Raw genomic sequence first — 15,874 nt, 5'->3', positions numbered from 1 at the left:
TTAGTCTTTTTAAAAAAAATTATAAAGGAAAGTAATAACATTTACTTGACCTCCCATTGTGCTCCTGAAAGGGTCCGAATGGGGTTATTTCTTATCTTATATCTTATATCACAATATGAATAATTTAATTTGACGGAAATGATATAGATGTTTTTGCTTTATGATTATGATTGTATTTATGATATCTACATTTTTTGATACTATGGAAATCTTGTCACCAGTGTCAATACAATGAATTAAAACAGACAAACAAAGAAAAAATCTCAAGCTTGCTAAAAAAAAGTAATCCGTCAGTGATTACATAAGAATAATAAAGTAAATATAAGCAACAGAAAACATAATAAGAGGTGCTACATACATTGTATAAAGAAATGTATATAGAAATATATTAAAAAAACTGCATATTCTTCACTGTAAATTAAATTTATATTAAAGTTACAAAAGTAATTTAGTCTTGACTTTGTGAGAGTTTTTCTCTCCTTTGTTGTGTGATTAACATGAATGACAGATAGCAGGAATATTAAACTGCTGTCACTTTAAGAGCTGCCAAGGTTCCAAGATACTGTTACATGTGCGTTTTCTTTCTCAGCTGTTTGATTTCATCTAATGTCTAAACTACTGTGTTTAAGGGGATGCTTGAAAAGATAGGCATTTTGAGTGTATTGTGTGTGTGTGTATTTAACTGTTCACGGCCTAGAAAGTGCCAAAAATAACAGATTTTTGCACTTTGCATGCACTCACTTCTCTGGCCGCGCTCAGTCTCTCAGCCTCTCAGACAGCATGCATATATAGCAAAATGGGTTCTTTCACTGCTAAATGCACTTCATAAGCTTAAAGTGGCTTGTTTCTAAACCACAAATGATAAGTGTTTGTGACTGAGTAGCACAACAACATCACGTGAATGTATAACCTTGATAGACACGACACTCCAAAACCTCAGTTGACTAATTTCTATTGGGTAATCATGTTTACTGGAATAAATGAAAATATGCAATTTATTTACCCTCAAGTTGAATGTCTTGACTTGGATAGTAAGGATAAAAATTTAAATAAAAGTCAATGCCTACCAGCTGTTTGGTAACCACCATTCCTCAAACTATATTTTTTGTGTGTTTATTACAAGAAATAAACTCATATTGGTTTGGAACAACTTGGAGATAACAAAATGACCACTTTTGGGTGAACTGTAAGCATTTTGTATTGTTTTGTTTTTTTTGTAGAAAAAGAAATCCGGCAATAACAAGATTCTTGTTTGCGTAAACAATGTGGGATATAGGTACATTTTTACATTTAGACTGTAAAAATTATGTGATAAAAATCACCATCATAGACATTTGATGTCAAATACTAGATAGGTTATTAATTTAGTGATTACATATTTTAAGATAAACAAGTAAATGTCGGATTTGTGCCTTTAATGCATAACAGAATCAGGGAACTCAGAAGTGTCCTTCATACGGTATGGGAAAATTATTTTCAATTTGCAAAACAAAAAAAATATTACTTGAATTTAAATAAAGTAAAACTAAGTGTTGACTTGTTAGGAAAAGCTCAGAAATGATAGTGTAACTGCTGAAATAATCTGTCCCTTGGTTAAGAACAGCGTGTGCTAATGTGAAAATTCTGGCTTAAGTCAAGTCTTCTTGTCTTCGCGTCTGATTTAGAGGTGTCTGAGGAGCTGAAGAGGGAGGGAGGTTCATATCGACAGCTCTGCATTATGAAAGACTGCAGACTTGTTAGTTAAGTGTCAGGTGTCCCCATGTGACCATATACATATTGAGAGACATCTGCCATCGTTTAGGCCTATAGGCTTAAGATTTGTGTATCTGCACATGTAAAAAATTCCATTCGTTTGAGTTACACGGTTTTAACAATCATTTACAAATCTAATAAACTGCATAAAATACATTGCATATATTTGTCAGTCGTGGATTGAATGATCTTCAAATGGTCTTCTTTTTTGTTTAAGACAAGGAAGAAGACATCTGGCGTCTTTTAGGTCTATAGGCAGGTAAAAAAAAAAAAATTCTTTTAACAATCATTTTAAAAAACACTGCATATTTGTCAGTCATGGATTAAATGGGGAAAAGTCTCAGTGGCACCAATAAACAAATGTGCGTAAATGCACAATAACCCAGTCTATATATTAATCAATAAATCAAATTTGTTTTAATCTCATACGTTTAATTAATTAAATATCTCTTTAACCATGCCCATACCTTTTAATTGAATAAATTATTTTAAAATGAACAGATGCTGATTTTAAGCAATTTGGACTCATGCATGTAGAAGAATGACGGGTTGTCTGTGATCAGATCAGCTGCATTCTTTTGACACCTTTGTCATCTTTTTATAGATTTTAGTATTATTAGTACCTAAGTTATAAGCTGTGTAGGTAATTGTATTAAATTACAGATTTCCATTAAAGCTTACTACTTTGCTTACTACTAACTTTAATTACTAAATCTGTCAAACATAATAATATTTCCTATTCAGACAGAAAAAAAGATGATAATCACCATGTTGATGTAAAACAATTCAGTTAACCTTTTCTGGGATAATATAAATATGATTTGTAAAATTTAATTTCATAAAATGTCTTAAGGTCTTTGAATACAGGTTTTCGTGGCTTTTATTGTGTTATTCATTGCATAAAACTTTAAATGGAGTTGTTTTTTTTAACAACAAGAAACTAAGCTTTATTTTATTTAGCTGTCTATCTGATGTTTAATACTGGCAGTGGTTCGGTTGCTTAAAATAAGGTTATTAATCAATCTATTTTGTATTAATTAAACATAATATCACGCTATATCTTGAATTAATTTGACCAAATTGTTTTTTAAACATAAACATTAGTTACATTTTGTACTGAATAAATGTATCGCCTACTGGGTAACTTTCTGGGTAATGTTAATGTTGTATCAATTATATTATAATATTAAATTAATATATGGTCACTAAAACATATCTTCTAAAAATGAATTTTGAAGCAAAAAAAAGCCTTTCTTATATTTTACTGGAAAATAAGTTAAAATAATATTTAATTCCATTTTATAACAGAAACGATGGAAGTTAGTCATAAAATGGAGTCAGAAGGGTCTGTTGGATCCTCTGTAAATACACGTGGTCCAGCTGTTGTCGTCTCCTGAAGTGAGTTCATCAGTGTTTCCCTGGGACTCCCTCACGTCAACATGTGCGCACACTCGGCCAGTGCCAAACACACTCTCACTCACACACACACACACACGCAGTGAGAGAACAGGGGGAGGGGAACCGCTCAGTGACCTTCCTGGGATGGCAAGTTTGAAGGGAAAGGGAGGGAGGTGAGAGAGGATGGAATCCATCAGGGGATGGGGAGCATTTTGTTACCTCCCACCCTGAAATAGCCTCCTGCGCATGCTCTTTCTATATATGCATACATTGACATTGAGATGCAGCAGACACACTGTGGACACATACGTGTGCACATATATGCATACCCACAAGGTTTAAAGGTCTCTGCTTACGGTTTCTAGTAAGGATTGCATTGTTGGTGTACAGTTACTGTCACACCTGTACATTTGTTCTTCATCACACACGCAAATGCACGTTCTCTGGCTAGAGCAGACATTTCCACTCGCTTGTGCCAGCATGACGCATCTAACACATTTATAAGGGGATTAGTTTTGAGGCATTAAAGAGGTGATTGACACTCAGTCTCTTCAGGTAGTTAAAGAGGTATTCAACAGAAGTCTGCTTTTACAGGCTGTCATCACCTTCAGACTGGTTGTTCTGGGGGAAGGGTTGTTTTACAAGGACAAAAAAAACATTATGTTGTTATTAAGTTGAATAGTTGTCATTTAATCATGAATTGATGTTTTATACTCCTCCTTGATGTTGCTGTTAGGTTCCTAGTAGATTTCTGGCTACATGTTCTCTCTGCCCCCTTGTGGCGGATCACATTAACTCTCGCAGTTAAAAGAGAGCATTTTGTCAGCATTTACTGTACCTCCCCTTAAGTTGTTCTAAACCTGTGTGGGTTTATTTTTTCCGTTGAACAAAAAATAAGATATTTCAAGAATGTTTGTAACCAGATATGACTTAGTAGTAGTTATAGTAGTTTATTTCTGCTATTGAGTAGGCTAATATATATATATATATATATATATATATATATATATATATATATATATATATATATATATATATATATATATATATATATATATATATATATATATTTCATGCTAAGTGTTCCAGAAATACATTTACATATATATATATATATGCTTATATATTTAGTTTGCACTAATTATATAGTTATATATGTTTTGCACAATTGACAGTTTGCCACAATTTTTAAGTATCATTTGAACTATACTTAGTATGACGTGAATATATTTCAACTGTATTTTTTTTTTTTTTTACTAGGGTACTGTCAAATCTACCAGCATTTATATTTGGAATACAATACGTGACTTTTGGCAAGATTTTGCCCTGGTTTATGATTTGGATGTTAATTGCTGAAACTCAGAGCTAGTCTTAACTTAACTTTTAACATAAAAAAGTTGACTCCATTATAGATACCGCAGTTGTTTTTTGATTAATGAAACATTGCATATTTTACTTCAGGTTTTGTTATAAATGTAACTTTTAAAAAATCTATACAATAATTATAAAGTCTCCAAACCTATTTTACCAAACTTAAAATCATGATAAAAAACTATGTGATTATCATATTAAATGATAATGTTTTTAAGATCTGTGTATTACTGTAAAGTGTTTAACAGCATTTGAAGTTATGTGACATCTGCTGTGACTGTCAGACAGTTTATACAATCAGTCTGCAGCTGCTAAAGTACGAATTATGTCTCTGTGTGAGTTCTGTTTGTCATTCTGCACATATTTTACACGCTATATAATCCCCAGCTCTTTGCCCATCTGTGATCATCTCTTCAGGCCCGTCATATCATGTTACCCCATTATGTAACGCACGCGATGCAATTACCTTCTGTTTCGTCTCATTAAATTTTTGTTTGTTTATCAGCCTCTTTTCAAGACATTAAGGAAACATGAGTGCCGTGCAATGAAATTCTTTCCTACGTTCCGATATAATCATGTATTCATAAATGACACTTCGTTCCATCTCCATATGAGGCTAGATGGTTGTGTAACCAGTAATTAAATTACAAATACCCACAGTCTGGTATGTATGTACACAAACTCTATCCATCACACAAAGGAATGTGAGCACTTAGTCCCTTTTTATAAGCTCTTGTTGTCAGAACGGTGGAGCTCAATTCACATTATCAGGTTCCCATACCAAAGGCACCACCAATCCTCTCGAGATTACTGAATGTTCAGCGGCTAGCTATTTATACATCAGCCAATCAGAAAACAAACCATTACTTCTTCTAGCAATCAACTGTGTGCTTTCAATGGGGCGGCCTCTCACATACAGTGTGGCCCACAACGATCCAGGCTAAATTAAGATTATCGTACCCTTAGCTATGTTATCAGTCCCTCCGCTTAGCTGTTTTGTTAATATTTACAAGCTATCTGGTTCCAGTGTAGCGTGTGAAAAGGGCGTTTAGCAGGATGTGTTTATGGTAAAAGTATACCGTAGCACCTGTCTGTGGATTGTCTCAACTTACTTTCATTCTCTTTACTTGTGTGAATCTATGAATTTAGCTGCTCCTTTATTAAATTCACATTCCTTATGGGTGTTAATGCGACTGAAAGAATGGGTAGACAAGGCAAACAGGAAGGTGTTGTGAGAAGATTGACAACTATTGGCCGGTTCAATAGTTCAGTGTGAAAAAGGTCTTGCATGTGTTATGTGAGCTTTAAAGGAAAAATCATTCAAACTCTATTGACAGCATCTGTGGCACACTGTCAGTTGCCACAAAATGATACTTACTGCTTTTAACTGGAACAAATCCACTGGAATAAAGTCTACTACTAATTTGTAGGCCTTTTTTTAGATCATTGGAAACTACAATTTTAACATACCTTTATATTAAGCTTCTCGTGACTGTGAGAACAAACATCACAGCAATAATTGAATTTTCTTTTTTAGTTTTTTTCATACTAAAGGCAAAATTGGCTTTTTCAGGAAAAATTGCTCAAAAAAGGCCAGTAAACCTCACGATTAATAAAAATAAGAAAAGACAAATAAACCGATTAAACGTTAACATTTTGAAATAGAAAGACCAATAAACCTTGCTCCTAAAACGTTCTTTCTTTTTTTAATGCAGTTCAAATTCAGGCTCATATAGTACTTCATAGAATAAGTCAGTGGAACCACGTTGAAAATAGAAGTCCGAGCCATTTCAGTGTCCCAACAGCTATTCTGTCCCAGCTTTTCAATAGACTCAACTGTGTGCACCTGCTCTTGTTCAGTCACACATTTGCACTTGGCTCATTGTGGCTCATTGCATTCTGTAGCCTGGAACAAAGGGATCAGAGTTCAGTGCACTAACATATAAACACAGTGGCTTTATTTAGGTGCTGATTGTCAATCGATCAGGAGTCTTTACATTAAAAAGATCTGCCAGTGCTGGTGATATGTCACTCTTTGAGTCCGTCAGGCTCTTTTTTTCTTCGCACCTGGCTCTAGGATTCACACACACTCTAATCGCACACCGCAGCCCCTCCTCCTGAAGATAACAGTGACATTACATTGACCACTCACACACCGGCCAATAAGAAGCAGCATGCTGACCTCTATAAAAAGCATCGGCTTTGAAAGCTGAAGACACTATACAGAGAGTTAGCAAGAGAACAAATGAACTGTAGTTTGGGACGCACTTTCAAGAAGCCGTGAAGAAAACAAGCTAAACTTCTATTCGCAAAACTTGTTTTAAAGTGTCACCATGAGCTCTAATCTTGTGAAGTCTCTTGCTCGGGTTTACGATCCCAAACCACTTCACGCTCAGAAACGATCGAATGGTGGAAGAGCCACGGCAAGAAGAGCCTCGCTTTCTACCTCAAACAAGCGTCCATCTTCGCCGATTGCTGGCCAGCCTTCATCAAAATCCTCCTCGTCTTCTGCTCTCGTACATATCGAAGGACACGTCAATGATCTGAGTGATAAAATGGACAAACTCCTCGCCCTGCAGGAAGCGTCCCTGAAAAGACTGGATACCATCGGTCAAGATCAAGGCACCACTGCAGGTGGACGAAGCGTGGAGCAGATGTTGTGCGACGTGCGTGTGGTTATAGAAACTGTTCGAGATAAGGAGGAACAACAGGATCAGCGGCTCGATGCTTTGGAGCGACTGGTCAGCGGCATCCAGCAGGTGGTCAGTTTTGTCGCCGAAGCGTTGAAACACTCAAGATTGGCCGATCTTTTGAAAAACACACACCCAAAATCCAGCAGCAGGGTGAGTTTAGATGTTTTCTGCACTGATACATTGTTTGAAATTACTCATCTGGACGCTGATGAAAACACTTACAAACTACAGTGAATGAATGAGCCAGGAACATGAACAAAAACGCAATGATTCACTAGGCCTATACAAACAGTCATGTGCAAAATTAGCAAGGTTATTGTTGAACAAAAGTTGAATTAGGTGCAATAGAGGAAATATTGCATATTTGTTCGGTTTTTTTTTTTGTTTGTCTGTTTATATCTCATGAACTGTTCCCATTTGCTTTTTATGTTGTGTGAAGTTTGTTCTTTATCTTTGGAAAAATATTGAAAACAAAAAAGCGTGTATAAATATGTGCGTGTGTGTGCGTGTGTGTGTGTGTCTGTTCTTTTTTCTGAACATGGGTTGCCAGGTTCACTGTCCTTGTCATTAGCTTGAGCCATTTCTAAAACAGATTGACTGATGACATGACTGATCCCAGTAGCTGCTCAAGGACACAACTGTGCATTCAGCTCATAGCAGATGATTGTGTGATCAGAAATATCAGATTGATTGCGCATTAGCAGCTCAGAGCATTTGAATGCATGTATGTGTCACAGAAAGCAGGTGTTTTTTTTTATTTCAAGGAGTGTTAATAAATGATGATCATGTTTTGTTTTTTTTGGTTTGTTTTGTTTTTTTTTTACAATGTATTATTAAGGCACTTTGCTTGTGACCATATACTTACACTTTTCATTGATAGTTATATCTTTGTCCTGATCATATTTTCTAATAGAGTTCCTCTTCACGTTCTCTGCTGTTGTTTCTGTTTCTCTATCTAGTTCAGAGAAAAGGATGGGAAGGAGAAATCTAAAGTGTACCAAAAAGGTTTAAAAACCCAGAAGAAAAAGAAACCACTGGATGCATCGGGTAAGGGGGGACAAAACACAGGAGAGTTTAAAAGCCAGAGGTCACATTGAAAATCTAATTTGAATCTGTAAATAGACTTCAAACAAAGACATATTTGACAGAATCTTTTGCTCATTATTTTTTTCCGTTTCTACTATTTTCTTCTTTGTACTAATTTCTTTTCCCCTCCTTCAAGACTTAGTCCAGGCTGGTTTTGAAGAAGTGCAGAAGCTCAACCAACAGAACAATCAGCTTTCTCAATGCACGGCAGAGACCACAGTCAGCACAGCTGCACATCTGGATCTTATTGAAGAAGAGCAAGAAGGAGAGAAACATAGGGAAAGAAAAGACGACAAACAACGGGATGCAGTGGAAGAAGAGGCCCGAGAGCAAGAAACTGCTGCTGAATTATTACAGATAAAAGAGGAGGATAAAAAGGAGGAAGATGAAAAGGTAAAACAAGAAGAGGCTTTAAGGTTATCTGACGAAGGCCAGCTAGCTGCTCTGAACTCATCTGGCCAGACACATGAAAGCATTACAGTCGAACCAGAAAGGTACGTCCTGGATATTATGTTCAGCAAATGACTTTGCTATACGAATTTGGTTAAAATGAATATGCTACAATGTATTGACTTTATGTATTAAAATTTATGAAATATTCTCCAAAAGGCTGCATTTATTTGATACATTAAAAACAGTAACGTGTTAAAGTGAAGAATAAAAAAATTATAACTTTGTTTTTTAATTTTTTTAAAATCTTTTTTTATTATTTTGCATTCTAATTAACCTCAAACTGGATAGGATAAAAAATAACCAGTAATACAGCTAACTAACACAATAAAACATAAAAATATGATAACGTAACAAATGAGCATGAATTTTGAAAAAAAAAAGAGTTATCTGTTTGTTCAAATAAAAGTTTTATATATTTTAAAATTACATGTATTCTTGTGGTGGTAAAGCTAAAGTTTTAGAAATCATTCTGATATTCTGAAACATTTCTTGCTATTGTTGAAAATGTTGAAAATTAAAAGTAATTGAAGATTAAAATGTAAATCTGAGCTGTTTCAGCTTGATGAACTTGCTGAAATAAACTGATCTTAAAACATGTCAGCACCTTTGCTTTTTTTTCTAAGGCATGTTTACTTAAATGTCCTAATTTAACTATGGCCTAATTCTGGCTCAGGCTAAACCCTGTCTGAAACCACGCCTATATGGTTTTTACATCATTGTCATTTTTGATCAATTTAATGTGTCCTTGCTGAATAAAACATATTTACTTAATTTCATTAATACCGATCATAACGATCTCAAACTTAAAAAAAGTGTAACTGAATAAAAAACAAAAATTATCCACAATATACATTTGAAAACTTCATAATATGATGGATTTATATAATGAATTATCTTTTAAAATGTAATAAGGTACTAAGATACGATATAAGATGTGATATTTTATATTTTATGCATCTCTTTTCATTTATATATTCATGTAGCTGTGAGGAGAATCTGGAAAATGCCTCTTACAGCACAAAGAGGCATGTTACTGATGAGAATCTAACAGATGAACTTAAGAAAAGTCGGGTGGAGGAGGAGGTGGAGGAGGATGCGGATAAAGAATTGAAGGAGGAAGGGGAAGCAGGACTTGAAGCCGCAGAGGCGGGACTAGAGAGACCCGAGGAGGGGACAGAGGAGGAGAGGAAAGATGCAGAGCCAGTCACTGACGAATATGTCATTGGTAAAAAAAACTAAAAATTGTTGTATAGTCTAAGAATAACTTTAAATAATATATTTTCCTTTTTGTAGTTAATTTCCTTTTTTTTTTTTTTTTTTTTTTTTTTTTTTTTTATACAGATACTTCCCCTCCTCCACCTGCGCCATTTGAGCACCGTCTAGTGTCGACCAAAACCCACCAGATTACAAGTTACTACACGATCAATAAAGAGGAAGTACTTGGAGGGTGAGTTATCTTGCGTCATATTATATTCTGTTTGTTTACATAAAAGGAATTTTTAAAGTAGGATGCCTGTGACACTAAACCCATGGCATAAGATTGCTAAGCATTTTAAGAGCTTACAGGACACATGATACACAAGGGCATGAAAGTGACAGACAGGTGTGTGTTGGGATGGGGGGTGGGGGAAGAAAGACGTTGAGAGAGTAAGACATGCTGAATATTTTTAGCCCTTAGTGAAAGTAAATACCTAGAGACAGGAGGAGACTACAGTCAACCTCCCTTGCAGTATTCAAAAGAATGTGAGAATTAAACATTTTCCTATTGTGTGATTTTTAAATGTGTGTGTGTTTTTTAATGGCTTATTTTGATTTTAATAGAGGACGCTTTGGCATGGTGCACAAATGTGTTGAGAAATCTTCTGGCCTTATATTAGCAGCCAAGATCATTAAAGCCAGGAGTCAGAAAGAGAAGGTAAATACACCTGTGTGTCCATTTTAAGACATCTCGACTTTAAAGTAGTGCTTTTCATTTATCGTTTTTAATCTGCCAATTTATTTTTGGAGCATTTTTAGTATTACATGTACACTATTATATTATTTATTAATATTTAGAATTAACTTTTTATTTTTCATTTTATTTTCATTTTAGTTTACGTTTCATTAACGTGGTTATGTGTGGTTATAGCTTTTGTCATTTTTCTTATTTTTTATAAACATTTTACATCTACAGACGTGGACAAAATTGTTGGTACCCTTCAGTCAATGAAAGAAAAAGTCACAATGGTCACAGAAATAACTGTTATCTGACAAAAGTAATAATAAATAAAAATTCTATAAATGTTAACCAATGAAAGTCAGACATTGTTTTTCAACCATGCTTCAACAGAATTATTTAAAAAATAAACTCACGAAACAGGCATGGACAAAAATGATGGTACCCCTAGAAAACATAAAATAATGTGACCAAAGGGACATGTTAATTCAAGTGTGTCCACTAATTAGCATCACAGGTGTCTACAACCTTGTAATCAGCCATTGGGCCTATATATATGGCTCCAGGTAATCACTGTGTTGTTTGGTGATATTGTGTACCACACTTGGACCAGAGGAAGCAAAGGAAAGAGTTGTCTCAAGAGATCAGAAAGAAAATTATAGACAAGCATGTTAAAGGTAAAGGCTATAAGACCATCTCCAAGCAACTAGATGTTCCTGTGACTACAGTTGCACATATTATTCAGAAGTTTAAGATCCATGGGACTGTAGCCAACCTCCTGGACGTGGCACGCAGGAGGAAAATAGATGACAAATCTAAGAGACGGATAATCCGAATGGTAACAAAAGAGCCTAGAAAGACTTCTAAAGAGATTCAAGGTGAACTTCATGCTCAGGAACATCAGTGTCAGATCGCACCATCCGAGCCAAAGTGGACTACATATGGGAGACGACCAAGGAGGACACCATTGTTGAAAACGAATCATAAAAAGCAAGACTGGAATATGCCAAACTACATGTTGACTAGCCACAAAGCTTCAGAATGTCCTGTGGACAGATGAGACAAAAATCGAAGTTTTGCCAAGGCACATCAGCTGTATGTTCACAGACGAAAAAATGAAGCATATCAAGAAAAGAACACTGTCCCTACTGTGAAACATGGAGGAGGCTCTGTTATGTTCTGGGGCTGCTTTGCTGCGTCTGGCACAGGGTGTCTTGAATCTGTGCAGGGTACAATGAAATCTCAAGACTATCAAGGAATTCTAGAGAGAAATGTACTAGCCAGTGTCAGAAAGCTTGGTCTCAGTCGCAGGTCATGGGTCTTGCAACAGGACAATGACCCAAAACACACCGCTAAAAACACCCAAGAATGGCTAAGAGGAAAAAATTGGACTATTGTAAAGTGGCCTTCTATGAGCCCTGACCTCAATCCTATTGAGCATCTTTGGAAGGAGCTGAAACATGCAGTCTGGAAAAGGCACCCTTCAAACTGACACAACTGGAGCAGTTTGCTCATGAGGAGTGGGCCAAAATACCTGCTGAGAGGTGCAGAAGTCTCATTGACAGTTACAGGAAGCGTTTGATTGCAGTGATTGCCTCAAAGGTTGCGCAACAAAATATTAAGTTAGGGGTACCATCATTTTTGTCCAGGTCTGTTTCATGAGTTTATTTTTTTAATAATTCTGTTGAAGCATGGTTGAAAAACAATGTCTGACTTTCATTGGTTAACATTTATAGAATTTTATTTATTATTACTTTTGTCAGATTAAAGTTATTTCTGTGACCATTGTGAGTTTTTCTTTCATTGACCAAGGGTACCAACAATTTTGTCCACGTCTGTATAGAAATGCATATCGTATTTTCTTTCAGCCTTACTTTTATTAACATTTTCAGTTTTCAGTTCATATCAAGACTGGTCCTAGAATCACTGCTTTAAGACCTAATAAATGTGTTTGTGTTTTGTGCGTGTCAGGAGGTAGTAAAATGTGAGATTGAAGTGATGAACCAGTTGAATCATGCCAATCTGATCCAGCTCTACGCCGCCTTTGAATCTCGACACGAAATCATTCTAGTGATGGAGTAGTAAGTTCACGCAAAATCACATCGAAAAACTCTCCAACACCTCTCTCACTCACTGAATCTCATTCACGCTTTGTGTACCCTGTGTACCCCCTAGTGTTGATGGTGGAGAGCTGTTTGACCGGATCATAGATGAGAACTACAAGCTGACCGAGTTGGACACAGTGCTGTTCATCAGACAGATCAGCGAAGGCCTCCAGTATATGCACAAGATGTACATATTACACCTTGACCTAAAGGTACCAAACGCATTCTTGTCAATGAAGTGCATTTTAACGGCTTGTAGTTCTGCATAAAAAGAACGAGACATCTGAGATAGCTGTGTTTGCTCCGTCAACAGCCTGAAAACATTCTCTGTGTCAGTCGACAAACAAACAAGGTGAAGATAATTGACTTTGGCCTTGCAAGGAGGTTAGTGTTTGTTTCCGTGTCCGTGTTTACACTGTGTCATGTGTCTGCTGTTTTTATCAAGTCAGTTTTTTTTTTATCTTCCTTTCAGATATAAACCCAGGGAAAAGCTGAGGGTGAACTTTGGGACACCCGAGTTCCTGGCTCCTGAAGTCATCAACTATGAATTTGTCTCATTTCCGACTGATATGTGGAGTTTAGGAGTCATCACTTACATGCTGTGAGTCCATAGACACCAGTCAAAAGTCATGCATGCAAAAAAGAGAGAGATTTGTGAAACGTAATTGTGTTTGCACGTGTAGGCTCAGTGGTTTGTCTCCGTTCCTGGGTGAGGATGATAATGAGACGCTAAATAATATCCTGGCATGTCAGTGGAGTTTTGAAGAAGCAGAGTTTGCCGACATCTCGGAGGAGGCCAAAGACTTCATCACACGCCTGCTTGTGAAGAGCAAAAGGTTTGTGTGTCCCAGGAGGTTGTCTAAGTTTGACAAATCCTCTATGTTTAGTTCTGAAAGGTTACCCGGGTGTTTGTATTTTAATGCAAGTCTCTTTTTTTGTGCAGTTGGAGAATGAGTGCATCCCAGTCCCTGAAACACCCATGGCTTTCAGACCGAACACTTCACTACCGTCTACACCATAAGGTTAATAACAGCTTTCATTTTATGGCTAAATGAGTGCAGTAGTAACATAATAATGCAAATTAAAAATCAGGGGCGGATTTATCCATTATACAACGGTAGGGTTACTGCCTCTGTCACTCAAAAGCCAAGGGCCACCTAAAATACTTTTTATATACAAGATGCGAGACTTTTTATATACAAGTAAATTCTGTTAACAGCGTTTATTACCACGACAACCGTGTCCGAGCTGAACGTGCTTCTTGTGTATCCTGCTCGTAGCAATTGAAAATATGATGCACAAAGGTCTCTTTCCCGCTGCTCTGTTCAGCGAGTCATGTTTTTTAAAACTCAGATATGTTGCGTCTCCAATTTTGCATGCAAGTATAACCGAATTATACATCAGGATTTTTGCGCAGATTAACATCTTGGAATGTAGAGCTGGTTATTGTAGTCTTAAAGGGTTGCGTTTCAATTGCTATTTCATTTTCATTCCGTCATCTGACAACAGAAACCTTAAAATATATAAATGAAAATTTTAATTGAGAATTATATCTGCAGTAAAATACAGCATGTGGACACAGGGAGGCAAACAAATGTAGCAACATATAATAAATGTACATTTTGCATGTTCAAAAGAATTGAGAAAATAAATATATTGTACTCTAATTATATGTTATATATATTGTAATGCAAATTATAATTATGAACCTGTTTCTCTCACAGAAAAACAAGTGTCACTCTTCTCATGCCCCTCCTCCAGAGGGATAAACACGTAAGATGCATAACTTGGAAATTTCACCTAAAAATGAAAGATGTGTCATCGTTTACTCACTCTCATGTCGTTCCAATCACGTATGCCTTTCTAGTTCAGAACACAAAAGAAGATATGTGATAACAGGTTCTCTTACTTCTTTTGTGTTCTGCAGAAGAAAGGAGGTTATACGGAAGTGTAAATGATGACAAAATAAATGTGTTGGTGGACTGTCCCTCTAAATGTTAAAAAAGTAATTTAATGTAATGTTTCCTGCAGAAGTGATACAGGCTCCTCTGATGCCTTGGTGACACACTGGACCAATACTGTTGTACCTGAACATCTACTCAACACCTGTTTAATATTGCAGTCAAATACTGAACTGTGCAATGTCTATTACCGACTTACCTCAACCTTAGGTTCAAACAGCATACAGCATATTAAAATTACAGCTCTCCCCTTGCGATAGAATGTAAAATGTTAACCATTAATGGCTCTATTTCTAACTTCCCCTGTGCTTCGGTCCTGGTTCGTCTGGTGGTTGTCGTCTTATGAAAAAGTAGTATACAGTACATTTACGGTGAGTTGGTCTTGTATGCACACTTTATAATAGGCCAGGACTGGAGGAAGTATGTGAATGACTGAGAGTGCAACAGAAATTTTCATTCACACTCTATACGCACAAATATATTGAGTCTTATGGTAATATTCTGTACATCACTGGTTTATGGTAACATTTCGTTCACGTAATTTGTGAAGGCATTAGGATACACACAGAAAATGGTACTGTATTTTACACTTGAAACTTTAGCACCCTCAATGTCAAAATCCTGCAAAAGATCTATAATTTTTTTGAATGTTATGTCATTTCTGCTTATTATTAGAAAGTCTAAATGTCAGAGTTTGGAGTTTGTATGCGTGCATGTAGCTACTGTTATGTGATACAAATAACCACCCAAATGCACCTCTCACTTACAACATTTTTTTTTCAATCATGTAATTTAGAGGGTTTCCCTTAGGGCAAATGTATTGTGCAAAATTCTTAAGTCATGCTGCTGATCTCACACTTCATTGTGTTTTTGTTTTCATTTTTTATTTAAGTTGGAAATTTGAGACTGGGACACTAGCTTCAAGACTGGCTGTTTTTGGTCTTGCTCACTCCCTCTCTTTGTAGCACACATCTCACCTTCCATGAAGGCAAACGAAAAAAACAGAACACTACCTACAATTGTATTGTGTGTTTTTGTGTGGTTCTATATATAAATATACTGTTTTGCTTTGATCACCTTTTCTGATGTTTACTTGAAATGCTTTGACAAAATAGTATT

The 15,874-nt window shown here is 36.0% G+C and overlaps 1 protein-coding gene across 3 annotated transcripts in view; it reads left to right on the top strand.

Moving 5' to 3' along the window:
• The window catches only part of mylk4b (myosin light chain kinase family, member 4b), a 26,702-nt gene extending 10,828 nt beyond the window's left edge, over positions 1-15,874 (top strand). For 2 of the 3 annotated variants that reach the window (XM_043220015.1, XM_043220014.1), the window contains 13 exons: positions 8,174-8,261; positions 8,437-8,794; positions 9,737-9,978; positions 10,095-10,200; positions 10,575-10,668; positions 12,661-12,770; positions 12,865-13,006; positions 13,108-13,178; positions 13,267-13,395; positions 13,478-13,630; positions 13,738-13,816; positions 14,519-14,567; positions 14,826-15,874. In XM_043220015.1, coding sequence (XP_043075950.1) covers positions 8,174-8,261; positions 8,437-8,794; positions 9,737-9,978; positions 10,095-10,200; positions 10,575-10,668; positions 12,661-12,770; positions 12,865-13,006; positions 13,108-13,178; positions 13,267-13,395; positions 13,478-13,630; positions 13,738-13,816; positions 14,519-14,563 — 1,617 coding nt within the window. In that variant the 3' untranslated portion in view covers positions 14,564-14,567; positions 14,826-15,874. Of the gene's footprint in view, positions 1-6,727; positions 7,365-8,173; positions 8,262-8,436; positions 8,795-9,736; positions 9,979-10,094; positions 10,201-10,574; positions 10,669-12,660; positions 12,771-12,864; positions 13,007-13,107; positions 13,179-13,266; positions 13,396-13,477; positions 13,631-13,737; positions 13,817-14,518; positions 14,568-14,825 lie in introns of those variants that run through there. The other variant, XM_043220013.1, reaches the window with a different exon arrangement.

Source organism: Puntigrus tetrazona, chromosome 20 (assembly GCF_018831695.1).
Source record: "Puntigrus tetrazona isolate hp1 chromosome 20, ASM1883169v1, whole genome shotgun sequence".
Classification (NCBI taxonomy): Eukaryota; Metazoa; Chordata; class Actinopteri; order Cypriniformes; family Cyprinidae; genus Puntigrus; species Puntigrus tetrazona.
Note: the sequence above shows the minus strand (reverse complement) of the source record. Positions and strands in the feature narration are given on the sequence as shown.